This window comes from Dermochelys coriacea, chromosome 7, assembly GCF_009764565.3.
Source record: "Dermochelys coriacea isolate rDerCor1 chromosome 7, rDerCor1.pri.v4, whole genome shotgun sequence".
NCBI classification, from domain to species: domain Eukaryota; kingdom Metazoa; phylum Chordata; order Testudines; family Dermochelyidae; genus Dermochelys; species Dermochelys coriacea.
This window is the reverse complement of record NC_050074.1, coordinates 54,235,849-54,263,541: the sequence shown is the minus strand read 5'-3', so window position 1 is coordinate 54,263,541 and position 27,693 is coordinate 54,235,849. Positions and strand designations below refer to the sequence as shown.

The 27,693-nt window shown below is 50.2% G+C and overlaps 1 protein-coding gene across 1 annotated transcript; it reads right to left on the bottom strand.

Annotated features, from left to right (window-relative positions):
• Positions 1–97: 97 nt before the first annotated feature.
• On the bottom strand, positions 98–26,830 carry LOC119858988 (neurotrypsin-like). The gene is given in 16 exon segments (XM_038410598.2): positions 98–2,919; positions 3,531–3,811; positions 5,103–5,225; positions 8,006–8,084; positions 9,535–9,608; positions 10,430–10,571; positions 11,797–11,874; positions 11,877–11,998; positions 13,039–13,180; positions 13,593–13,771; positions 14,698–14,845; positions 15,442–15,617; positions 17,385–17,508; positions 22,442–22,678; positions 24,127–24,172; positions 26,451–26,830. Coding segments are annotated over 16 exon segments (2,331 nt in total). The 5' UTR covers positions 26,523–26,830; the 3' UTR covers positions 98–2,611.
• Between the last annotated feature and the right edge of the window lie 863 nt (positions 26,831–27,693).

Here is a 27,693-nt window from a genome sequence, read left to right as displayed (position 1 = left end):
TCAGCTGGTTCGCGAGGCTCTGGCTATTTTCAAACAGCCAGGCTTCCCTGACGCAAACACACAGACACCCTAATGCCCTAATGCATATATATGGCACTGCAGACACTCAGCCCTTAACGAGGGCACTGACAAATCAGATCTGACTCAACTCAAGTCAAATACTCAAAGTCAAGTTCTGTACAAAGTCCCATCCCTCAACCAACAGACACAGTTTAACAATCCCAGCAGAAACTTGTTTGAAACATTCTGCCGCTACTGCATTCACAACCCAACCACCATGCAAACCCGGGAGAGAGTGAGAGAACTCAGAGGTGGGGAAATCTGCTAGATTTTTTAACCTGGTAGGTTCCCTTTACACTAAGGTCTCTCGGTAAAGGCAAAGGCAAATGTGGTATACAGTTGCTGCCTATCAAACCTAAAACCTGGAACCACACCACTATGTGCCTTGAGGTTTACTATTGTAACACAGCGGTCATGCACTGTGACACTAGCAACACTTGTCTTGTTAATTCACCCACTATGTGCATAACCCCTGTGTCAGTCACCTATTCTTGCACTGAGGTGTAAAAATATGGACACTGCATTGTACAACTGATAGTATATTTACATGCAACATGTGCAGATACCCTCCCAGGCGTGATGGCAGCAGGTATGTGCATGTAACCCCCACAAATGCATACCCTCCAATGTGACACTGAACCCAAAGCATACACAGCTGGCACAAGAACCACAGGTCCCATCCTCTAGCATTATGCTGAAGGCATGGATATTTGGCACCATCTTCAACTCCTTGGTCAGGTATTATTGCTTACCATCTGTAGCTCTAATTTGTTCTCTTGCTCCTGGCTCTGCTGTGTGCAGCTACAACTTTGGGTACATGAGGGTACTGAGCCCTCCTGTCTGTCTTCATTTCCTTCCACCTACTCAAAAAGCATAAGTTGTCTCCAGTAAATAAATGAAGTCCTAGGATTTTCTTACATTGGTCACCCACCCCAGGATGGGAGAAACAGAAAACAAGGAAGAGTTTTGGTGAGTTTTCTCTTACGATCACATTAATTCTGTTCATAATGAGACCACAGGCCAGATCCTTAGTTTGTAGCTACAGCAATACAGCTACATCAATTTATATCAGCTGGACTTCTGATTCCTGAGGAGGGTGAAAAGGGTCATGTTACAAAGGCAAGCAGAGCTGGTCCAGTGGGTAAGGTACTAAACGGAGCTGCAGGAGACCTCAGTTCAAGTCCCTGGTCTGCTACAGATTTTCTGTCTCTGTTTTACTTCCCTCCCATAGGGATAACAGGCTTTCCCTATCTCACAGGGGTAAATACACCAAAGACTGTGAGGTGTCATGGGGATGGGCATTTACCTCAGGTAGATAGAGGTATTGCCAAAACGTGACCCAAACATTTGAGAGTGGCTTTAACAAAAGATAGGGTGGGAAGTTGTTTACCTTCTGGGTTTTCAGCCTTTTGGTGGTCACATTTTCAGGTTTCTCTTTGCAACCATGATGGCTAGATACTTTGGGGTTTTTTTAAATGAGGAAGGATTCTCATGTGATCATCAGACTCCAGGAGCTGGAGCTTTAAGAAAAAACACTGAATATTGCCAGCTCTTGCAATTTTATCATGAGTCTCACAACACTGAGAGAATTTGGAACATATGGGGTCAGGGGAGCACATGTGGAAGGCTTTGAGTCTCCTAGCAGGGATAGAACTGTTCCCAGGGACAATATGGGAGTGGAGCTCCTATTCAGAGAGAGCAAGTCCCTCATGGGGATATGGAAAGGGAGAAAAAAACCTCTTGGGGGTGGGAGGGGAGAGGAGAACATGTGCAGCCTCCTTGTCCCGCTCCTCCCAACCCAGTCCTATTGCCCAAGAGGTAGGGTCTGGGAAGTGGCTACAAGCAATCCGCTCCAAAGATCCCTGCAGCAAAGCCTGGTGGCATTTCTCGTGGATCTCATCTTCTGTTACAGTGCCATCAAAGGACTGGTCTACACTAGAACATTAGATCGACCCAGCTAAGTTGCTCAGGACTGTGAAAAATACACATCTGAGTGATGTAGTTAAGCCGACCTATGTCCCTGTGTAGACTGCACTACCGCCTCTCGAGGAGGTGGATTCCTATGGCGATGGGAGAACCCCTCCCGTTGGCATACATAGTGTCTACACAGAAGTGGTGCAATGGTGCCGCTATAGCATTCCATGTGCAGACAAGCCCAAAGTATGTGAACATGCAAAAGTTGTAGGTGATATTGACAGAGCCATCCCCCAATCCAGGAGCAGAGGGACAAGTATGATTTTTCTACAGGATTTTGATAGCTACAGGAGCAGAGCTGTCTGTCTTGTCAGCTCATATCCACTTGCCTGCTTCAGAGATTAGGGCCTACAGTGAGAGGAAATACTTCCAAGAGACAGGCATAATTATTTTCCCCGGTGGTTAAGTTTCTTCTCAGTGTTCAAGGTCAAAACAAGTCTCTGTCAGGTACACACAGAAGCAGCAGCCCCCCGTGGAGGTAGAAGGAAGCTACATTTCCCAGGTGTGAGTCAAAGTTTTAATTCTGTAGGGGCAAGAGGGATTAAATGCTGAAGATCTCAATGCTCAGGGACTTGAATTATAGCTTGGTCACTTTCTTGATCCAGGGCACAAATTTGCTGACCTTAGTGTAAACTCCAGGGGAGTCCTTCTGGCCACACCCATAACCCCAGGAAATGATCCCCAGAATGACCCAGCGTCCAGTTGAACTCTGACACATGAGTGGCCCACCGCTGTCACCCTGGCAGCTGTCCACCCGCTTATCTTCAGAGAGGTTTCCAGCACAGATCATGCGGTTAGTAAACTTGCCCCCGTAATGAGCCTCACAATCTTCTCTCGGGAGAAGGGGCACCGCCCCCTGAAGCAATGTTCTTGAATAGGACTTCCCTGAAACAGAACAGAACAGCACAACTCACCACTTGGGCTATGTCTACACTACAGACCTTACAACAGCACAGCTGTACCGCTGCAGCTGCACCACTGTAAGGTCTCCCATGTAGCTGCTCCATGCCAGTGGGTGAAAGCTCTCCTGCAGGCATAATTAAACCACCCCTAACGAGCAGCGGTAGCTCTCCCACCGACATAGTATCTCTTGCCGACAGTGCTGTCCTCACCAGTGCTTCTGTCAGTGAAACTTACGTCGGTCTCTGTGGCTCACAGCTCCAAAGGAGGCATTCCAGCTGAGAGACCCCAGAAGAGGAGAATACAAAATGGCATTGGGCACAGAAAGAGAGTAAGAGAATCAGGGACACTGCCTTGAATTGTATCTAGAAATAAATTAGTAGCCAGTGCAGACTACTGAATACAGGTGTTCTAGGTAAGCATGCTGCCTCCATCTCAGCGCATCTATTCTGTTCAGGTTCTTATACCACACCATGGCATCTGCCCATCCCTTCAACCATTGTATTGTCTGGGCTCCTCCCTCACAAGTCCTTTCACCTGGGAATATCCCACTCCCTTGAGGCTGCTCCCATGAGCATCATCCACCTCTGACTCACCTGTGTCTCCCCAGCCTGAGATAATGCAGGCTTGACTGTTAATGGCAGCCTTCTCCTTCCTGTCAGGGAGGCAGATGGGCAGGACATGGCGATTGAAGGAGAGGCAGTGGCTACCCCTGCCCCGCATCCTGACCAGGGCAATATCATTGTCATTGCTGCTGGACCGGTAGTTCCTGTGAAGGACGATCCTCTCGATGGGCATCTCCCTCTCAAACGCCTCCCTCACGCCTGTGTGGTAATCACCTACCCGCAGCAGGTAGCGGCGCACATCAGTGCCAAACCTGGCCAGGCGACAAAGAGCCACCTGAGCGCTCAAGTGGTGACCACCTGGGGTGTGAGCACTGTGCTGCTGGATCCAGGGCCATGCCACCAGCAGAAAAGCCTCAGTACCACTACAATGCCCACGAGCACACTAGGTGAGAGCATTGCTGTCTGGCCACTTCACAAGCTGCCACAGAGCCAGCTCCTCCCAGTCCCCAGCAAGGGAAGGGAACATCTGCTCATGCCACCACAAGCACCCCAACTCTCTGTCTGACATGAACCAGGCTATGAATTGTCTTCCAGACCCTCTAGAGCAGCAGTCCCCAAACTTTTGAGGGTCGTGACCCCTTTACCCCTGTACATGCCCTTCCGCCCCCCGCTGCCCTCTCCCACTGAGCCAGGGCTGAGAGCGGGGCTGTGGCTCTGGGGGTGGGGTGCAGGCAGTGGCCAGGGGGCCAAGGTTGGGGCCACAGCTAGGGCTGAGTCTGGGTCTAGGGGCAGGGCCGTGGCTTGGGGCAGAGGCTGATGGTGGGAGTGGAGACACAGCTGGGCTGCAGTGGGGGCCGGCAGCTAGGCCCATGGCTAGGTGTAGCTCTGCTCCCGGCTTTGACCCCAGGCTTGGCCCCGAGCCGGGAACAGAGCAGTGGCCAGCCGCCAGCCACCAGAACTGTGCCGAGGCTGGGCTGGGGTCAGGCTTGGGGCTGGGGGACGTGGCTGGGGGCAGGACCGGAGTAGAACTGGGGGTGGCGAGGGGCTGGGTGGTGCTCCCTCCCAGCCCCTGTGTGGGCTGTCCCGGGCCTGCTGCAGCCCCCCCCGAATGTTCCTCCACACACCCCTAGCGGTGCATGCCCCACACTTTGGGGACCTTGCTCTAGACTGAGGCAGCAGGAACATGTGACTGGACCAGAGACAGTCCAGGCTCCTGACCACCCCAGTTTACCGTTCCTCAAACTATAGGCAGGTTTATTCCACCTTATAGCACTTGGAAGTTACAGGCTGAGCACGAACGAACACCAAGAGATAACGCAAAGCTGTCCTGGGGCTATCCCCTCACGTGCCCCACACAAATAGCCCAGTAACCCCTGGGTCATGGCTTCGCTCTCAGCTGGCCTCTGTAGCAGCAGAAGTGCTGGGAGTGCACAGAGCTCATGGCTCCTGCAGCTGTTTCCAGGAACCCCGCTCCTCAGAGATCTCATCCTCTTTGGATGGAACTGCTGCTATACGTAGGGGCAGGGCAGTGACTGAGTCAGATGGGATTATCTTCCCTGTCCCTTGCTCATGCCCCCCTCAACCAAAACTCCCCCCCATTACCTTTTGAAGCAGTGCGCTGTAGTCACGACCCAGCAGCTGTGGATCAGTGTGGCTCCACACAGCAGACGAGTGTCTCTGTGAAACCCCTTTAGCCGCAGTGAGGCCTGCCATGGCCAACCACCTCTGAAAGAGAAACAGAGGAATGATGGGCAGCACGCACACAATTGCATGCTGCTGTCCTCTCCTGTCCCACTCACACTGCCCCATCTCTCCTCAGCCACTTCTTATCTTCCCTTAGTGCAGCTCTTCAGTCAAGGTAACATCAGGAATCACCACTGGAGGGAGGTAGTTAGTGAAGCTGTACTCACCACTGGGAGCACAATGAAAATCAAGGAGCAATTCCAGCAGTAGTGCCTCCAGCTTCTGCAGCATTGACAGCCACTGCTTTGGGGCAGACAGGAAACAGGCCTAGGATCCCTGTCCTCAGCTTTGAAAGCAGAAACCAGCATTCCAAGTGACTTGGTGGGGACAGGTAACGAGGACTGGAGTCCATGATGGCCTGTCCCACAGGCACTTCGGAATACACACACGTGGCAAAATGCAGAAAATAGAAACCAGTATTGCAATGCCTTTCAGCTTGCAGCTAGAGTCTGGGCATCACTGTTGCTTTTACACACATAATGTGGTGGTGGGACTGAGCATGAAGAATCTTGGACTTCAGAGAAAGTCTCCAGGAGCCCTTAGGGAAAGGGGTAATAGAACAATTGCAGCCCAAAGCTGACAAGGAAGGACAATTGCTAGTATTTTCCAGGTTGCTTGTAGATGGAACAAAAGAACTGCCATACCAGATCTGACTAATGGTTCAACTAGTCTGGTAGCCTGTCTCCAAGAGAGGCAGGCACCTGATTTGTCTGACAAAGGTCTAAGATCCCCACCATGAACAATAGGCAATTATATGTCCAGGGCTGGATGTGGGCTTAAGTGTGGTTGCTGGAAAGAAGCAAGTCTAGGTATTACTCAGTTCAATAGCTTATGTAGAGTTAAAGATCAGTGGGCATATTCTTATATACAAACAGTTTATCTCTGTTCCCCTCATATGAAGGTGTATCCCTGGGTAATAGCATTCCTGCTGATTTGTAGCAATTATTCCTTAATTCAACTGAACATTAGAATACAGTAATATATTATTATTGCCTCTGCCCTTGTGACAGATGGCATTTAGGCTAATTTCTTATATAATCCCACATAACTAATAATGATCCACTCTTGACAACTGGAACGCATGGTTAGAAAGGGTTAAATGTTCTGCAAAATAAATAACCCTCAAAAAACATGTGGAGGGATAATGTTTGTGTATTTACATATGTATGAGTAGGGTCAATTCTATAATCAACAGTCCCTATCTCTGCTGTATTCTGATAATTCAGAGATCAAAAGAACATTCTAGCATTTAAATGAATTGTAAACACGGGATATCTCTGTATTCATCTCTCTTTGAGATGTATAGCAACTAATCTCTGAATGGTGGAGGAATAAGCAACTTGCGTTATGTTAATTCTATAGCTAAGTACCAGTGATGGACCTCCTTCAAAGTCATACTCATTACCTTTTGAACTTCAACTTGTCAAAAAGGACATGAAATTGGATAAAAGATCCTTGGGTTCTGATTCTGTCATCTCTGATCTGCTTAGGCTTCACCACGGGAAGTTTGAGTTGCAAGACTGAGTTCCCAGTTATGCTGGTACACCCTGAATATGATATTTGGACATCTGATTATAACCTATGAACTATTTCTGAAGGAACTCTTTTTTCAACTACAAAGCTATGGTATGAATCTGAATCTCAATGAATTGAACTCATGTCTGTATGTACATTGATCTTTTAATCATATTCTCTCTCTCTGTTGTTTTTTAATACATTTTAGTTTAGTTATTAAGAAATGGCTGTAGCGTGTATTTGGGTAAGATCTGAAACATTCATTAACCTGGGAGATATTGTGTCCTATCCTTTGGGATTGGTGGAACCTTTTCTTTATATGATGAAATAAAATTTACAGAAATTTTCATTATATTTGACATGGGTACTGGATAGAACCCTGAGGCTGGATCACGTTAAGGGAACTGTGTTGTTTGGACTTCTGAGTAACCAGTAAGGTAATAAAGAAGCTGTTTTAGGCTGGCTTGGTAAATCTAAGTATTGGAATATCCACCAGCTTTATGGGGATTGTCTGCCCCATTCTTTGCAGTTCACCCTAACTGAGTGACCAGAGCTGGCCCCCACTGGGACCCTGGGCACAACAACATCCCCTCATTTTTACAGCTAGATACTGCATTGCGGGATAAGGAAGATTATTCCCCTGGTAATTTGTACGAACTATTGGGCGCTGATGGCAGCTTAAACATATATCAATAACACACCTTGCTCCAGGCTGCTTTCTGTTAGGAGAAGTTGGCTGTGAGAGGCATCAGTTAAAATCTGGGCCAGATCATCAGAGACCCAGAGTCTGCCTAGGTGTTTCTGGGTGGTCTGTGTATAATGAGTTAGCCCAGTGGCTCTGTTCCCAGGCAGAAAGCATCCCTGTCACTGAGAGCATTATCACAACTGGCATTAATTGCCCCCCATGATAGCCTCAGCAGAGGGGCCTCAGACTGAATTGGCCATGGAGACTGAACCACTCGTACCCAGGTAGCAGGGGGAAAGCTTGCATGGCTGCAGACCCTATCCTGTGGGTACACAGAGTTCAGTCTCCAGCGCTGTCGGGCGAGCAGCACAGAACAGAAAACGGCAGCATCCCCATTCTGGCCCCCTATGGTATGTGGCTGCCCTAGGGAAACCTGCATCCTGTGGGAAGAAAATAGGGTTCTCAAAAGCACCATTGCCTCTGGCATGGCCTGACACATCCCTGCCTCCTTGCAGGCAAGTTGGTGCCAGCTCTGTTCTCCCCAGCCATCAGAGGACAGTACCTGAGGGACTTGTCTCCACCAATTATCCTTTTCTTGCGACGGTGAAGCAAGCGCATCCCACACGTGCCAGATGCTGAACCTGCATAGCAAAACCAGAGCGGTTAGGCAGCCCACCCTTTGCTTAACTGACAAACATCAAGCCACCACCCCCTTCTCCCTGGGGTCCTCATCCTCCAGGAAGTGGACTGGTCTGATTAAGAACTTTGCTGTGAAAGCCATATGTGCAGCACACTTGTTTCTGTGGGGATGGTGAGAATGGTATTTGACCAGTTTACCAGGTTTACAGTGGTGCCAAGCCCATGCTCAGAAGGGGCCCCAGCCCGCTCCGCTTGTGCTGCACTCTGACTCTGCTGTCCCTCCTTGTGGGGGAAGCGGAATAAGCCCCCACCTGCCCGCTGGCTCCCCTCCCCCCTGCCGGCCCCCCACGGCCCGCCAGCTGAGGACTTCTCTCCACCCCTTGGGAGACCAACAAAATAGGAGCCGGCGTGGGGTGGCGGATGCCAGAACCTGTGTGCACTGGAGAGCGGCATCTCCTCCCAGAGCTGGGTGCACAGGGGGCCCCTGGCCAGAACTTTCATCCCCCAGCAAGGCCGGACGCTGAGCCCTGCTTACCCCAGCACCACTCGGGCTGGGGACGGGAGTTGGATTGTGAAAGATCTTTTGGAATGCGAGCTGCTCTGGGTTCGCTAGCCCTGGGGGGAGATCTGGGGTGCAGGGCACAGCGGAGTGGGTCTGTAGCGGGGTGCTGAGCTCTGTGAGGGGGTGGAAGGCACTGGGAAGTGGGGGAGATTTGTGTGTTTTGGGGTGCTGAGTAGTGGGGGGGTTGTTGGGGGTGCTGGGCAATGGGGGAGGGTTGTGTGTTTTGGGGTTCTGGTCAGTGGAGGGTCTGTGGATGGTGCTGTGTAGTTGTGGTGGTGGGTCTGTGGGGAAGGACAGTGGGGGGTGGGGGAGATCTGTGAGTGTGTTGGGGCACTAGGCAGGGGGCATTCTGTGTGGGGTGCTTGGCAATTGTGATGAGGCTGTGGGGAGGGTGCTAGGCAGTTGTGGGGCTGTGGGTGGGTGGGGGTGCTGGGCAGGGATGATGGTGTGCAAGGCACTGCATTTGTGGTAGGGAGTCTCTGGGCGGGGGGGCACTGGGCATAGCGGGTTGGGGGCACTGGGCATAGCAGTCTGGGGGGGGTCTCTGGACAGGGGGGCGCTGGACATAGGGAGTCGGGGGCTGTTGGGCAGGTGGTGGGCTACGTGGCATGGCATGAGCCCGCCCCCGAGGGGAAAGGGCACACTGGCAGCACGGGGATGGGTGGCGCAGTGTGCGTCTGACGGCTGCCGTTTGTAAAGAGTGCCCTCACACTGGCCTGAGCAAAGCAGGGCCACCCCCGCCATGCCCCATTGCCCCTGGCAGGCCCCTAGCTCCAGGGACCTGACCTCTCCACACCATGCTCCATTGCCCCCAGGGGGACCCACAAATATGTTTGGCGCCGGGCCTACAAAAGGTTAATCCGGCCCTGCAATTGACTGGAGGTGGTTACTTGCTGTAATTCTAGCTCCAAGCTTGGGGCAGGAGCCATTCAGCCCTTGCTGCAGAATCCACTTCCTCAGCCTGCTAGAGACCAAAGGGAGAGCACAGTTACTGCCACTCTGCATAGGAGGGTGCACTGCAAAATGGGGCAGAAACACTGGCTGCCTGGAGTTCCTGCAGGCTCAGAGGCACTATAAGGGGTGGTGCAGCAGTGCTGGCTGTGGGCAGCGCACAGGGACTCAAGGCCACATTTCTAACAGAAGACACTGAGGCAAGGAGAATAGCTGCACTAGCTTCTGGGAAGCTCACATCTGCTCAGTCCCAGCTTCTCCCAACAGGAGACACTTCAGGGCAAGGGGCAGGGATGACCCATCTTCACAGAGGATACGTCTACGCTGCAGCAGGGAGGTGTGATTCCTGCTCGGGTAGACAGACTCGCGCTAAAAATAGCAGTGTAGCTGGGGTAGCAGGAGCAGTGGCTCAGGCTAGAGGCTCAAGTATGGACCCAAAGGGTCCAGGCAACTCTGTAGCCAGGTGACTAGCCCAAGCTGCTGCCTGTGCAGACCCTGGCTATGTGGTTATTTTTCACACGCTAGTTTGAGCGGAGCTAGCCTGTGTCTGTCTAGTCAGGCTGGGAAGACCGGTCCCAGATGCACTGTAGACATACCCTGAGTGTAAAGCAAAAGACTCTTGTGGCAATAATATCGGTTTCTCTGCATAGTCGTACACTATTCCAATCCTGCAGTATGCCCAGCACCCCACAGCTGCAGGATGTGTGTGAAAGTACAGTTCTCCTGTACACACAGCAATGCTCAAACATACAAAACAGCCCAAATCTCCATCCTGGAGGATGAGGCAGAAGGAAATGACCTCTGCTTACAAGTTACACCTACTGATCCTCTTACCTGTAACCCAGCTGCCTGCAAACCACAGCTGCATCCCTGTCTGTCCAGCCATCGTCACAGACACTGCCCCACTGCCCGTTCAGGAACACCTCTACCCGCCCCTCCTTGGTGCTCTCTCCATCCGCCAGCCGCACAGGGGGCCCTGCACGAGAATAAGCTCAGTGATCATAACAAAAGGAAATGCATCGAGTGAGACTTGGGGATCTGGACAGAAAGCTGAAATCCACAGAACTGACATCAGAAGTCAGGAAACACCAATAGTTCTATTTATAAAGCAGCGTCCACCCCCTCCACCCATCACCACATCCCTACTAAATAGGTAAGGCACTGGGCATAAGAAATTAATTTACCATACATGGAATAACCATGAAGAGACTATGTTCTGAAAGCTGAATAAAGAGGGGAACATGAAAGGGCAGAAAGGGGGGAAGTTAATAAATATGGAGCCAACACTGGGCAAGTGCGCATGCACCTTGGAAATAGAATGATGAGCTTATTTCAAGTGGGGAGAGAGACTTCCTCCCCCTGGGAAAGGCCAGAAATCCTGCTGTAAAGCCAAATGACAAAATCCAGCTGAAGAGTCAGGGTATGCCTGCTGTAGGGAACACCATGGGGAATCAGGCCTTGTGTACATGAGGAAATTGAACCAACTTAACTAAACCCATTTACATACCAATTTCATTAAATGGGTGTAATCCTCTTGCATGGACACTGATTTCAATTTAACGGCCCCTGACATCCATTTAGCCTAAGTCCATTTTTCTTTGCAAGCACTGATTTAACTAAGCAGTTTCTAAACTGGTTTAGTCAAAAGGGTACAATGTTCCTCTATAAACAAGGTCTAAGCGTCCCGCTACTGAGCAATGGGATTCTTGGCAGCAGCTCCTCCTTCCGCAATGTGGTTCCCAGGGTTTCATTTCTGTTTATAAGGTGGAGTCACTGCCAGCAGAATTCACATGGATTTGCATAAGAAAACTGCACATAGGGAAGGGGGAGATAGGCCAGCACAGTGGGGAGGAGAGGTGTGAGGATGGGATCAAGGGATTGGTGGGGACATGAGAAGAACAAACCAATGGCCATGTGGAACATGCCTTAGAAAATGTAACCTCTTAGCATCAGCAGGAAATGGTCGCACTGTGCATCACGTTTAGCATATGGAACCATCAACTCAGTGGGATAACCAGGACTCTTCACAGCAGGTGCATAATCATAGCAGGAAGGCCGCTGGAATCCCTTCCCCATAAGCAACCCCATCCATGGAGCAGTCCACAGACTAGGAGTGCTCTTGCCCCTGCCTTAATCTCCAGAAGGGATGGAACAGTAGGCCATTTCCCGCACCCTCCACTGGAAGAGGCAGAGCAAGGTACCAGCAGTGCCTTCAATGATCTTGTTGGTTTCAGGGGAGCATCGGACCCCCACATCCTCGGCATGCGAGCAGTCATGCTGCCCCAGTTGCTGTGTGGACAGTCCAGGAGAGAGAACTCTGTGCCTGTACAAGCCATGTCGTCCAGAAGGATAAAGCCTTGGCCAAGTGTGTACTCCCCCTCAGATGCCAGGCTGGCAGGGCCACTAGGAGAAGGAAATGGAAAAGCATGTCAAACACACCACTCCCCAGAACCCTGCATGCTGACCCAACTTCCAGATCTAGCTGAAGCCCTGTTTCCTCAAGAACCCGCACAGCCAAGGAAACCAACATGGGGATAAACTCAATGGAAAAGGAGACAAACCTTCGTAACCCATTCCATTGACTGACAGTCAGTGACATGGGAGACAGTGAGGGAGGAGCTGGGACATCTCCATAGGCTCAGCATCCCGGGGAACCTGATAAAACCAGTCCACTGTTTGGTGTCCATTAGTCATACAATCACACTTGCATGTGCTTTGCAATTCTCACTAGGGGTTGCTAGACTATTTTAGTTCTAAATCTCATCCAAAAGACAGCACCTCCTCACACCCCTTTGGGGCATCAGTTCAGTACTGGCTTAAAAGGAAGCACCATCTCTACAATCACAAACACCACTGCAATTTTCCTTGCAGGTCTCCCATTCAAGTACTGAGCCAGCTGAACCCATCTGAACTGAGAGCTGATGAGCCCACACAGTCCAAGGTTATATGGCCGGAAGCGTAAGGAGTATCCTTTAGAAGAACAGACCTTTCTTTCTTTAATGGGAGGAATCCATGAAGGTGGCAACAGGCATGTACACTCTAAGTGGGCCAGGGACTAGGGTGACCAGACAGCAAGTGTGAAAAATCAGGATGGGGTGGGGGATAATAGGAGCCTATATAAGAAAAAGCCCCAAATATCAGGACTGTCCCTATAAAATGGGGACATCTAGTCACCCTATCAGGGGCAGAGATGCTTATGCTTAGCATTGCCTGGGAAGGGGCACTGGCACTTGCCCAGCTTTCTAACCTGGAAGGTGCCCGAGAAAGGATTCACCATTCCCTGGGAAGGCTGGTAGCAGGGAGATCAGCTCTCTAACAAAGCATAGGCAGGAGATGCTAAGGCCCAGCTTTCCCAGTGAAGGGACATGGCGCCTAAACCTTGCCAATAGTGAACTTAGCCACCTGTAAAACCAGCTCCTCAAGAAATACCATCATTCCAGTACCTGAAACCCAGCTGCTTGCAGACCACCTGGGCACTGAGAGCCGTCCAGCCATCATCACACACCGTGCCCCAGTCTCCCCTGTAATAAACCTCCACCCTCCCTTCGCTGGGGGTGCGGCCTCCTGCCAGCCTGACTGTGCCCTCTGGAGGGGATGGGAGAGGAAAAGGCAAGCAATTAGTAAAGGAGAAAGAAACCAATCCCCAGCCCCTCCTCTGCTGACGGCTGTGTGCAGTCTGAGAGCGGGAAGAGAGAGAAAGTGTGTGTGTTAGACTAAGCAGAGGAGCACCCCATTGCTTTGCAGAAAGGCCTTGCAGACGTGCTTGCCCACAAGGCAAAGGCTAGGACTCCCCTCGGCCTCTGCTGCACCCATGCAAGACAGTGGGAAGGCTACATTGTCTGGCTCTGAGTTGCTCCTGCCTCTGCCCCACTGTCCACCCAGGCCCAGCAGGAAGGAGGTGCCTGTGCTGGAGTGGGGACAGACTATACCTGTTGATAGGACTGTGGAATACAAGAGTGGGACAGGATGCACATGGAGAGGTGAGGTGGATCTGTACCTGTGAAGGGGTCACAGGACACTCCCGCATCCTCAATGTGATCACAGTTTTGCTGTCCCCAGTTATTCTTCTTGCACTGGTCCAGTGACAGCTCATTCCCTGAGCACTCCACTTCATCCAGCAGGATTGGGCCAGAGCCCTGCCCGTAGTGAGCCCACGACAAGGCCTTTGGAGTCCCATTACAGAGGACACAGACACACACAGAGGGAGGGAAGATACACCCTCCCCCCACTCTAGCCTATGTGGGACACAAAGTCTTGTGCATAGGGATGCTACTTTGGTTGGGGCCCTAGCTACAGCACGGGGGCTGGGAGTCCGGGATCCTCTAGCTCATTCCACAGCTCATCTGCATTTCAGTCACAGTGACCTGCCCATTCACTAGCTCAATGTGAAACCTCAGTATCTCAAAGATGGGTTTGCAGTTGGTACATGACAGTAAATAAGTAAAATCCATTTATTCATGTCTGAACAGTGGTGACATGATTACATCATATCCTGGCAATTTTCTGGCAACGTGGATGACCCAGAAACATGGCAGGTCAAGGGGATAAAGACATTTCAACAACAGGGATGGGCAAAACTCCAAAGGTTTGATGGTTCCATCAATATTACGCCTCAAACTCCCAGGACCAAGATTTTCAAAAATCAAATCTAGGCTCCAAAGTCCCTATTTAGGCACCTCTATGAGTGACCTGAGTTTCAGGGGTGCTGAGCACCCAGCAGCTCCCATACAAAGCACTGAAAAGTCTAGAGGAAGGTGAAAATGAGCTGCCTCTACCTCTTGTGTGGCACAAGAACAAAGGGACAGTCAGTGAAACTGAAAGGCAATCCAATTAAAACTGATCAAAGGCAATATGCACCATTCACATGTGGCAGGTGAAGTGCATTGCTGAAAGATATTACTGAGGCTAAGTGATTGGAAGGATTCATCAAAGGACTAGACATTTACATGGATGACAAGAACATCTTCCCTCTGACAGAGCTGCTGCTGGCCACTGTGGGAGATGGGATCCTGAGCTGGATGGACCATGGGTCTGATTTACCCTGGCAATTCTTACATCCCGAAGTCTCCCCAAACTCCATCACCAGCCAGAAGGGGACTTACCTAAACCCCAGTTGCCTGCAAACCACCTCGGCATCCCGGTCATCCCATTGGTCATCACAGATGGTGCCCCACTTGCCTTCGTGGTAGACCTCCACTCGCCCCTCGAAGCTCTCCTTTCTCCCAGCCAGCCGCAGCGGGGCCCCAGCACCTGCTCTTCAGAAAGGGAGCAAGCAGAAGAGAGAGAGTGCATCTGATGACTGGGGATGCAGACCCATTACAGGGCTTCAGGATGAATCAGCCTCTGCCCTGGCCTCTCCCAGCCACCTCTGAACACTAGTGACTGTGCTGTTAGCCCTCCCCTAGTGGTGGTGGCGGGGCTGTTTGCCAAGAGATGGCTCACCAAAGGCAAGGCAAGGCATAGACGTTCAAGGGACGTCGATGAGCAGGGGCTATGCTCCCTGGGGCAGAGGCCTGGCTCAGGGAACCCCTACCGAGCTGCTCACTGCTGCTCACTGCTGACTTTTTTCATTGTTTTAGGAACAGATTGTGGGAGAAGTGGGGCAGCTTTCTTCTTCCCCCACATGCCTCCCCTCTGCATGCTCAGGGCTGGGAGGGAGTGGTTGATCCTCAGCTGGAAAATGGAGCCCATTTTTACTGCAGTAAGTATACCAAGCCAAGCCTGCGTCTTCTTGTCCATCCCCGCAACTTTGCCAGCTGGAATTTTATATCCTTGTGGCAACGCTGTGAATTGGGACACTTGGCCCTGAGGGACGGGGGTCCCAGCTCCTTTCCCTTGGGATTTACCTGCAGGAGGAACGCACTCTGCTGCTGCAATTCCCTGGTTACAGGCTCCGGACGCAGCCTCCTGGTAGCCACACTGCAGCAAGGCCTTCTCATCCCCATGGCAGTTTGCTGACTGCAGATGGAGTGGAACCAGCCTCAAGGCAGCATGGATGTTCTTCCTAGCTGTGCCTATCTCACTGAGCACAGAGAGGAGAGCATAAGGACAATACTAGCATCTCTGGCACTATCTGAGTCACCAACCCCCCTCTCTGTCACTCCCACATTTTCACATGGTGCCTGTGACCTGAACTTACATCGGACCCCGGCCACAATGTACTGTATAATGCACCAAGCCAAAAGAGGCAGGCATGCACCCAAGGCTGCCATCTGAAACCAAGTGGCAAGCCACCAACAGACACAGAGGCCTTCCCTATTCCCAGCAGCTGCGGTGGAAGACATAAGAAAGTCACACAGAAAGGATCACGTCTCAAAGGCAGAAAGTAGTGAGAGCAGGTGGGTCTAAAGGACGAATATGCTCGTCATGCCAGCAATAAAGAACGAGGCACAGAAACGAGAAGCAGGGCTGATTCTCTGCAACATGGGTTCGCAAGGAGGCACATGATGACCCATCCTCCCCCTTTGGAGAAGATGAGTCCTGAAACTTCTACTATTTGTAAAGTGGGGCCTGAGCTGGAAGAGGATTCAAATCATTGCTCTTGGGAAGGCTTGGCATGCGGCTTCTCCAGGGGACACTGGCAGCTCTGTAGGACAGTGTTACAGGATCCCGACTGGTTTTGCTCTTTGTGGAGCTTGTCAGCTGTAGGCAATGTCTTAAAGTGCAGCTGCACTCATTTCCACTGGCCTCAGTTATCATAAACACAAGGCTGGGGGTAAGTAGCCAGTCATGAGCCTTCCTTTTATTTTCATGGTCCCATGGATGTTAGTGGCTCCTGATTGACCCTCTTCTTTTCCTTCCTTCTTTCAGGTAGAAGCCCTGCCCCCAGCTCAGGTAGACTCATATATCACCAGGGAGTGGGGCCAGCTGCTTGAAGGGAGGGCAGCAACCTCTGAGACAGGGCAAGTTCAGGAGGAGACAAGAGCATATTTCTCCTCCCGCTGGAGAATCTGGGGCAGTGCTGAAACACCATCCCGAAGGAGGCAGATCGTCAGGCATAGTGACCTTGACCCCCAAGAATCCAGGAGAGCCCCCTTCGTAGGGGGAGAACCTCCCCGCTTCCAAAGCAGGGGGCAGCTCAGCAGACTGATAGTTGAGACCCCAGCGCTAAGCATGAGCTCCTGGCTCTTTCCACACAACTGGTGGCACTGTGTCGGCACTCCCCTTCTGGGGGCCCTTTGAGCTTTTCACTGGGTCCCCCAATGTGATGAAAGCTGCTTTGCCAGGTCACTAGCCAGCACCACTCCCAGGGGATACAAAATTCAGTAGAAACCTTCCAGCCCAAGGCCAAAACCATCCTGCCACACAGGCAACCTTTGTGCCAGGTTGCTCCTTTTTCAGGAAGGCTGCAGGTTCCAGAGGGAGGGGCCAGGCTGCCCTGGCAGGAAGAGGAGCCAGTCTCTCACCTGCTTTGGGAGCAGAGCCAATGGGATTTTCACTGTTATTTCATGTTGTAAGGCAGGTGGGGGTGCCAGTGTGAATTAGCAAAGCCTCTTCCTTCTCTGCAGACTCTATCCCCTCCCTGTTCCGGTGGGAGGGGAAAAGGATGGGGCTTGGGAGGGAATCTCTCAGAGAAAGTCACTGAGGTTTGATAGTCTAGACTCTCTTCTTGCAGTGGTGACTGGGGGTCTGGACAGGGGATGGGCCATGACCACAGAAGGAAAACTGCAGCGTACATTCAGCACTGCTCACTGGGAGACCAGGGGACAGAGCAAATTCAGACACCAAGGAGGCAGAGACTGTTCTCCTTTTGTGGGTGATCCCTGCAATCTGCCTCTGAAGTTCCTACCTGACTCCCAGCTGCCTGCAGACCACGCTGGCATCCCAGTCTGTCCAATGGTCAGCACAGATGGTGCCCCAGAGTCTGCTGAAGTACAGCTCCACCCTGCCACCTTCAGACAGCCGCACAGCATCTTCCGAAAGAAAGACTCTGATGCCAACGTGCTCCCTGCTGCACTCTCAGCAGCCATGCATGCTGCTCAGGCGCTGTGCAAGGTGGCTCTGGAAACAGACTGGACACTCTGATTTCCCATGCTGCGGTTGAGCTGAAGCCAGCCTCTCTCACCCCCATTTGTCAGGGCCATTACTCAGGCAGTACTGTATGGAGAAGCATCACACTGGCTCCTTCCCCACTTGGGTGACAGCTGTTTGGGAGGCTGACCTTTACCACCTTCTTTTGAGAGCCAGAGCTGTACAATGGATAGAGCAGGAGACTGAGGAGCCAGGAGGCCTGGGATCTGCCTTCAGCACCATGCCTCAGTTTCCCATCTGTGAAATAGGAATAACTCCACTTATCCATCTTTGTAATGAGCTGTGAGGTATAGACTGTAAAGGGCTTTCGGTATTATCAATCTCTGAAACTCCTACACTGAGACACTTGATTGTGTAACCAACCAGGAATTTTGAATGTGCACTAGACTGCCCCCAAGATCAATGGCCCCACAGGAAGCAGTACGACTAGAAGGCCAGTAACCATGGGCTGTTCCTCTGCAATTGCACCAGGAAAAGGAGGAGGCAGGAATTCACTCCCTTTAAATTGCTACAATAGAGCAGATCTCCATCAACACCTGGAAACCTCCTCACCCCACTGAGAGTTACTGAGAAGGGCCTTCCCTACACCTCCACCCATGCTTTGAGCACTGGGACAGAAACACACAGCTATACTCTGCTGGCCTCAAATAGAAATGGCTTTGACGAAAAAGAAAGTGACACAGGAGGGACGGGTAGGCACACAGGCCCCACCCATATGAGGCACCTCTCATTTGGAAGAAGCCATATTTGAAAGTGTTTGTGCCAGTGGTGGGAGGTGGAGCCAAGTTTTGTTAAAATGGTGTTTTTAAAAAGGGGCTGAAATATCGTTTCCTAACACATTGCAAATAAGGCTGTGAGGCCAAATGTTCAAGGGATCGGCACCCACAACTGGGGCCAGATTTTCTAAAGGGCTCAGCTCTCACTTAGGCACTAAAATAAGGGGCAGATTGTCAAACAACAGTCACTTCCCTTGTGACACTAATAGCCAGATATTCACAAAAGGCCAGCTTCTACATATTTCTTCTATACACTGCTATAGTTACACCAGTATAATTATAAACTGCTATAGTTATACTGGTATAGCTCCCATGTGGACACTCAGCCCTGGTCTACATTACGAGTTTAGGTCGAATTTAGCAGCGTTAGATCAATTTAACCCTGCACCCGTCCACATGACCAAGCCTGTTTTGTCGACTTAAAGGGCTCTTAAAATTGATTTCTGTACTCCTCCCTGGCAAGGGGAGTAATGCTAAAATCGACCTCGCTGGGTCAAATTTGGGGTAGTGTGGACACAATTCGACGGTATTGGCCTCCGGGAGCTATCCCAGAGGCCATGCTGAGTCTAATGGGGAAGCAAACTGACATGCTCAGGCATCTGGTGGAGCTGCAGGAAAGGCAGCAGGAGCACAGACCGCTGCTGCAGCCCCTGTATAACCGCCTGTACTTCTCCCCAAGTTCCATATCCTCCTCATCCAGATGTCCAAGAACACAATGGGGGAGGCTATGGGCACCCAGCCCAGAGGATTGCCCAAGCAACAGAAGGCTGGCATTCAATAAGTTTTGAACTGTAGTGTGGCCTGGTCCTTCCCTCCTCCCCTCATCCACCACACCACCCGGTGCTTCCCTCCTCACCCACCCCTCCCAGGCTACTTTGTGAGTTTTCCCCCTATTTGTGTGATGAATTAATAAAGAATGCATGATTTTGAAACAATAATAACTTTATTGCCTCTGAAAGTGGTGATCAAAGGGGGGAGGTCAGTTGGCTTACAGGGAAGTAGAGTCAACCAAGGGGGCGGGTTTTCATCAAGGAGAAACAAACAGAACAAACAGAACTGTCATACCATAGCCTGGCCAGTCATGAAACTGGTTTTCAAAGCTTCTCTGATGCGCAGGGCGCCCAGCTGTGTCCTTCTAATAGCCCTGGTGTCTGTCTGCGCGTAATCAGCCACCAGGCAATTTGCCTCAACCTCCCACCCCACCATAAACATCTCCCCCTTACTCTCACAGAGATTGTGGAGCACACAGCAAGCAGCAATAACAACGGGAATACTGGTTTCACTGAGGTCTAATCTAGTCAATCAACTACGCTAGCAAGCTTTTAAACATCCAAATGCACATTCTATCACCATTCTGCACTTGCTTAGCCTATAGTTGAACTGCTCCTGACTACAGTCCAGGGTGCCTGTGTATGGCTTCATGAGCCATGGCATTAAGGGGAAGGTTGGGTCCCCAAGGATAACTATAGGCATTTCAACATCCCCAATGGTAATTTTCTGGTCTGGGAAGTAAGTTCCTTCCTGCAGCTGTTCAAACAGATCAGAGTTCCTGAAGATGCGAGCGTCATGCACCTTTCCCGACCATCCCATGTTGATGTTGGTGAAACGTCCCTTGTGATCCACCAGTGCTTGCAGCACCATTGAAAAGTACCCCTTGCAATTTACATACTGGCTGCCAAGGTGATCCAGTCCCAAGATAGGGATATGCGTTCTGTCTATCGCCCCACCACAGTTAGGGAACCCCATTGCAGCAAAGCCATCCACTATAACCTGCACATTTTCAAGAGTCACTACCCTTGATAGCAGCAGCTCAGTGATGCGTTGGCTACTTTGATCACAGCATCCCCCACAATAGATTTACCCATTCCAAATTGATTCCCAACTGACCGGTAGCTGTCTGGCGTTGCAAACTTCCAGAGAGCTATTGCCACTTGCTTCTCAACTATGAGAGCTGTTCTCATCTTGGTATTCTTGCGCTTCAGGGCAGGGGAAAGCAGGTCAAAAAGTTCCATGAAAGTGCACTTACGCATGTGAAAGTTTTGTAGCCACTGGGAATCATCCCAGACCTGCAACACTATGTGGTCCCACCAGTCTGTGCTTGTTTCCCGGAACCGGAATCGGCGTTCCACGGCCTGAACCTGCCCCATTACCACCATGATGTCCATATTGCCAGGGCCCGTGCTTTGAGAGAAGTCTGTGTCCATGTCCTCATCACTATCGTGATCGCGCTGTCGTCGCCTCCTCGCCTGCTTTTGCAGGGTCTGCACACACTGCAGGATAATGCGCAAGGTGTTTTCAAAGCTCACAACAGCAGCGGTGGGCTCCATGCTTGCCGGAGTATGGCGTCTGCAGAAGAGCAGAGTTGCAGCGGAAGCGATGGATGATGATGGTTGCCACGAGAATAGATATTTATACAGAACGACAAGAGGACCTGCGAGATGGACTCATGGCACCTGGAGGGCAGAGTTGCAGTGGAAGTGGTGGAGGACGATGGTTAGCACTGCGCACATTTCCCGAGGAAGAACACAAGTACCCAGGAGCACATGACAGACAACATGGAGAAATTTGCTATTGAGACAAGAGCAGCAGAGCAGAGTTGCAACGGAAGCGGTGGATGACGACAACAGTTAGCAGTCCTACTGCATCATCTGCTGATAGCAGTATGGCGTCTGCTTGGAAAAAAGGCGCGAAATGATTGTCTGCTGTTGCTTTCACAGAGGAGGGATGACTGACGATATGTACCCAAAACCACTGCGATAATGTTTTTGCCCCATCAAGCACTGGGAGCTCAACCCAGAATTCCAATGGGCAGTGGAAACTGCAGGAACTGTGGGATAGCTGCCCACAGTGCAATGCTCCGAAAGTCGACGCTAGCCACGGTACTGTGGACGCACTCCACCGACTTAATGCGCTTAGTGTGGACATATGCAATCGACTGTATAAAATCGATTTCTAAAAATCGACTTCTATAAGATCGACCTAATTTCGTAGTGTAGACATACCTGCAGGCTTCGTCTACACTGGCACTTTTGTCGGTCAGGGGTGTGAAAAAACACACCGCTGACTGACATAAGTTTTACCGACAAAAGTGCAAGTGTGGATAGCGCTGTGTCAGCAGGAGAGGCTCTTCTGCTGACATAGCTAATGCTGCTAGTTGCGGGTGGTTTAATTATGCCAGTAGAAGAGTTCTCTCCCGGGGTGCTGGAACAATTTGTATAATGGAGGTGCTGAGAGTCATTAAACCAAACTGTAAACCCTGGATATGATGGGAACCACTTCAAGCCAGGGGATGCAGCAGCATCCCTAGTTCCAGTGCCTATGCTTTCTTCTGCTGGTGAAGAGTGGCTACAGGGGAGCTGGTACAGCTGTGCCATTGTAAGGTCCATAGTATAGACATAGCCTCAGACTCCAGAACAAGGGCTTGTCTATACTTAAAATGCTGCAGCTCTACCACTGTAGAGCTTCAGTGAAGATACTACTTACACCAACAGGAGACGTTCTCCCGTCGGCATCGGTAATCCATCTCCCCAAGAGGCCATAGCTAGGTTAATGAGGGAATTCTCCCATCGACCTAGCGCTGTCTACACCAGGGTTTAGGTCAGTTCAACTGCGTTGTTCAAGGGGGTGGATTTTTCACACCCCTAAGCAACATATTTATAGTGACCTAACTTCCTAGTGTGGACCAGGCCTAAGAGTGGCTTCTTTTGACTTTAGCTTATATCGCTTTGGAAGCAGTTTAAGATAAGCCGAGAAAGATGCTTTTATACTGGCATAAGAGTGTCCACACTGGGGTTATAAATTCACACCTTACCTTATACCAGTATAATTTTCTCATCGAGACAAGTCCTTGGCCTAAACAGATGCCAAACTTTTCTGAAAATGCAACTATTGTGCTGTGGTCATTGCTCTGGGTCCAACACCAGGCTGTATGCATCTTGGCACCTCCACCTACCCTCTCCTCCCACTCCCCTGCCTGCCTATGGGTAAGGTCTGAGAGCACGCAGCCAAGACCCAAACAGCGATGCTGAGGGGTACTTACCCTGGTTACAGTCACAGATGGCCCAGCCAATCACTCCAGAAGCAAGCCGGTAGAAGCACCAAGGCGTGGCTCCCCCGTCTGGATTTCTGCAGTAGTTGTGGTTCCCTAAGCCCCGGTCTGGGTACTGCTGGACATAATCAGGGAACTCTGCCCAGTTCAAACACTCTGACCCAGACTCAGTGACAGCCAATGAGCCATTGTAATACCCGAGGGGCCCAATGCCACACAAGCCAGACCCTGGAGACAGAAAGGAAGCTTTCAGGATGGCTTGCTGCCAAGAAGGGCTTGGATAAAGCCAGTATGTGTCACATAACAGCCCTCTTCTGCTGGCTCCTTCCATTTCTGCAACATTGAACCTTCATTTTCTTTTACAAATTAAGAATCTCTGCCCTGGGGTTGTGAAGAAAGCCTTGTAAATGTGATCTGATCAAATGTTTCCTGAAAAATAATAGCACTGAGAGTTGTGAACTCCCCCATCATCTGAAATGAGTGTTAACTCTGGACCCTAATGAAGACACCCAGCTACTCTGGGATGGTAGGCAGAATGCAAGCTCCACTAATACTACGTCTCACCCCACCCACTCTGACTCCTGAATAAGATACCCCTACATTTGGACATAAGCCTACTTGAAAGCCACACTTTATCTTTGAGCTGAGCCATACCCAGGCCCCTGTGAAATCAGATTCTGCAAAGGAGGGGGTGAATTTATAGTCCCCCCATGTGGAGACTCTTATTCCAGCATGCACTACATGCATGTTCTTTATTTACGTGAGTACATCAGCTTGTCTGTTTGAAAGCAGTGGGCTTACGGGGAGTACAGCGAACCCATTCTAAGCAGGCACAAAAATCCAGACCAGTGTTTATCCAAAATTCCTGCCTGTGAAAAAAATGTCAGTAAATTAAATATGTAGTTTTTGTGACAGATTGAAATCCTCCTTCATTCATCTGGAATAAGAGAGGGAAAAACATAATTGGCTTTCTATACCAGATAGGTCTCTCCAAGTGCAGCATGTGGGAGAAGAGCCTGGAATGAATTTCAGTATAATAGCTCTATTCATTTAATAAACAAACAGAAGCCAATAGCAAATCCTTGCTTTGCAACAGCACTTACTTAGCAAATCCTTCTGCAACAGCAAGGATAAATATGTCCTGTACAACAAAGAGCTGATGTGTACAGAAGAATTACACTGTGCCATTGACCTTGAAAACAACAGAAATGTTTGCAAGCCCAGCTGGAATGGGCTGTGGTGCCATGTATATCAGCAGGTACAGATACACTGTGAAGAAAGCAACATAAATATCTAGAGAGAGTCACTTGGAAGATGAACTGTAGCCTGACTTGGATTCACTGACAAAGCCATGATGAGGGGTCAGTAAGACCTCAATATTTATTAAAATGGATTAAAGAAGGAGATAATGTGAAAGAGACAAAGAGAGAGGAAAGGGAAAGAAAATGTGGGATGAAGAGAAAACTGCAGCAGTATTGGAGATGAAGAAAAAATGAGTCTGGAAATGTGAAGGAGGGAGAGAAACAGAAACCCAAGCATGCAACAGAACAGAAAATGGCACAATGATGGGACAAGACAGAGGATGAGAGCAAGCCAACAGTTTCCATTCTGCTCATAGTCTCAGGGCACAGTGAGGAATCTGACTGGCAACTGAATTAATAACTTCTTGTTCTTACCTGCACTCTGCAAATGGTTTTGGCTGGGCTGCGATCCCAGGAGAGCCTGAGAAAGAAACACAGAGCAAAAGCAGAGAGATGATTATAAACATGGGCAAGTCATGAAAGCTGCTAAGCCTCTGGCTGCTCTGGAGAAACACACCCTAGTAACCACCTCTTCCCTGATTCCCCTATTATTCCTCTTAGAGCCCAATAACAGCTCTGCCCACAAACAACAAAATGAATAATTCGTGGGCTGCAGAGGCTTACCCTTCCTACAACAACCAGGCCGCTAAAGGGCTGCTGCGTGTCATTTCCAGGCTTTTATCCAAGTGCTCTGAGAGGCATGGGGAGCTGGAGCAAGCAGGAGAGGAAGGGAGAAACAGGGGCCTGAGCAAGATGTAGAAGGAAAAAGGGGAGACTGAAAGAAATGATCATGCCCTCTAAAAATGTATTAGCAGTCCCTCCCTCTCTCCCTGCACAAAGCATGGAAGAGCAGCTTCCTATGGCTGTGATAGTGAACAGGTCTGAAGATAGAGCATCTACCTGATGAGGTGGTGCCCTCAGGAGTCAGTGTTCACACTCAGAGAGGGCACCCACACACAAAACGATGAGTGTCTGTAAGAGGGAACTCAACAGGGCCTTCAAGATTTTGCCTTTAATACAGTTCAGGGCTTGAAGAAGTATAACGATACCTCACACCACACTACACCAAACAGGGCCTGACATATTAGAAACAAGCACAAGGGATATGAAACAAAGCTCTGAGGTTTCTGGGGCTGCTGCCTAGCTCCAGCTGCATACCATAGCATGAGCAGAAGCTTTCTGATGGTATCCACGCCATTGCTGGCTGGTGGAGGGCGATCTCCACTCTGACATGACCTCATGCTTTCACAGGATTTGCAGGCAGGTGTAAGCTCTTCCCAGACCAGTGGCAACAGATTGAGGCAAAGAGTCTGAAGTATATCTGCTAGCTCCTCACACTTGAGTTTATTTCTAAATAACCAGCAGCTTTTTACATGTGCAAGGATCACTAATTTACAGAGTGGGGGCATGTGTATCTTTAGAAGTCTAGCCATTGGAAGCTGTTCTCACTCTCTCTTTTTACTAGAGCTGCCATGGTTTTGTCTCTCTCAGCTTCACCTCTCATTCTGTAAAGGGGGGAGAGAACAATTTGGGATTGAAGCTAATTCTTTTCCTGTATTAAAGACTGTGGGCCACATCCATCTCTGAGGCAATTCCCACTGGTTTCAACAGGGGTCAGACGTGCTTATGCCAGAACTGAATCTGATTAGCAGGTGCTGTCGACAATGGGACAGCATCAAGATCACCCCAGAAAAGCCAGACCTGAAATTCTAGTTCAGAAATGTATCAATGACATTTCTGGAAATGCCAGATCAGCTGGGATGAGGAGGGGCGTGTGTTTGTGTGGGGGGGGGGGGAAGAGGGGGTACATGTGTGTATGTGTGTATAAACAGCAGTTAGATTTTTACACTCCATTGAGCAGGGAGCCCCTCTCTGTGTGTGTGTATCATACAGCACTGAGCCTACACAATGGAGAGTAAACCAACAATTCTTTGCACTTTTATAGCCACAGTCATCTGAAGATCTCAAAGCACTTTACAGAGACGGGAATGACTCTCCCCTTTCAGAGTCGGACAAGCTGAGCCACAGGAGTCCTGTGCCTACCCAAGCTCCCACACAAGTCAGGTGACAGAACCAGAATCCATGTCTCCCAACTCCCCGCTCCCACAGGATGTGCATGCCCAGGCCAGTCTGCATGTGATAGGCTGGATTAATAACGGACTGCATGAAGAATTGATCCACCACAACTTGGAGACTGATCGTGAAGGAAGGGACTGCAGTCCAGACCCATGGAGCAATGTGCTCCTCCCAATGCCCTCTCACCAAAGACTGGTGCCCTTAGCCCCCTCACATTTTAGCACGAGTGCAAACAGCCTGTCCTACATCCTTGGCCCCAGGTCCATGTAGCTATAAATTATCAGTCCACAACAGTAATAGGGGAGATCAATCTATCGGCAATAGGCAGAGACAAAGAGACCCTCCTGCTTTGGTCACTGCAATGCTTTAGAAAATATGAGCCAAAGCAGCTGCACCCCCTGCACCCTGCTCAGCTTCCTGTGGGTTGTGTTTTCTGGTTATGCTTTTTCATAGGCAAAAGAAGATACATAGCCCTCCTCCCAGCATAAACCCTCTGGTCCAGGGACAGAAGATAGCAGGGTGCTTCAGAGAGCATATTTGCTAAGTGCAATGTCCCCGTGCACAGGATATTAAAAACCCATGTTACATTACAGGGAGATATATTTAAAAAAAAAATCTCCTACCTCCACACATCTGAGGCAGGGTAACAAACTCAGCAGCAGGGTCAGGCACTTGAGAGCTTTGGGAATCTCCATCCTTCTTCCTGAGCAAAGTGGCCAGAAGCTTCTTCAGGCTTCACATTCTCACTGCTGCTGGGCTCAGCTGCCTCCTCCTCTCCCTCTTTCCCCTGTTCTATTTCCCAGGGAGCAGGGCTGGAGCAGCGCAGCACTGGAAGGATCTGCACAGCACAACTCTGTCGTTTCAGTGCAGAGAAGGGAAGGAAGGGGATAAAAGCTCACAGCAGCTGCTTGTGATTTTGCTTTCTTCTCTCTTCTATTTCCTTGTTCTGGAGTGAGGGGAAGAGAATGTGCCCCGAGAATTTCTGACCCACCTTCAAAAACAACAGGAGGCAAATGCAGACGGGCAGGGTACAGCCTTCAGCCTTCCAGGCTGCTTCCACACCTCATCTCTCTCTGCCTCCTACCCTGGCTCTCTCCCCTCCCTCTTTCTTGCTGTCTCAGCCTCTTTTTTTTGCTCTAGGTATGTATCTCTCTCTAGTGCAAGCCTCCTCCACTTCCCCTGCCTACCTTGCTGCCTAGCCCAGCAGTTCTCTCCTCTCTTAAGTTGACACTTCCCTCCTTTCCCCAACTGATTCTTCTCTCTTCCTATCTCTCTCCTGCCTGCAAGGGACTGGTGGAACTGGGAGGTGTTGATTTGGAACTCCCAGCTAGAAAAGCTCCAGCAATAAGACTGAAGGTGTGGGGGGAAATCCTTTGTGTGTTTGCAAGACATTATGTCTCGAAGGAACTGGACTTTATCCTCCAACCTCTGTCTTCTTGCTCAACCACCTGCAGCTCCCTGAGAACACCCTCTTTTCTGGTCTCTGAACCCAGGAAAATAAGAGATGGAGCATTCTCCTAAGAGAACAGAGTAGGTAACAGAGCACTCTCAGTGGATATCCCCCCACACCCCAACTCGAGGGTGTTCCCATTGTTGGTCTGCCAGATTCTGATCGCCTCCAAGGTTCACCTTTTCAGCCAAGCATTTTTTTAACCTTGGGGTAAGGCTGGAAAGTTGTTTCCACTTGGTGGGTTGGGTTGCTTGGTAGGGGATAAGACCCAAAGAGCATCCCTAAGCCAGAAGTGTCAGTTGGCCTGACCAGCTCAACGTACCCCAACTTGCTACTGTTATCATCTGCATCTGTAAGGTGTCATGTAATATGTCACTGGAAAACTAACAGCTCACTGATGATTAATCTTTGTGTGT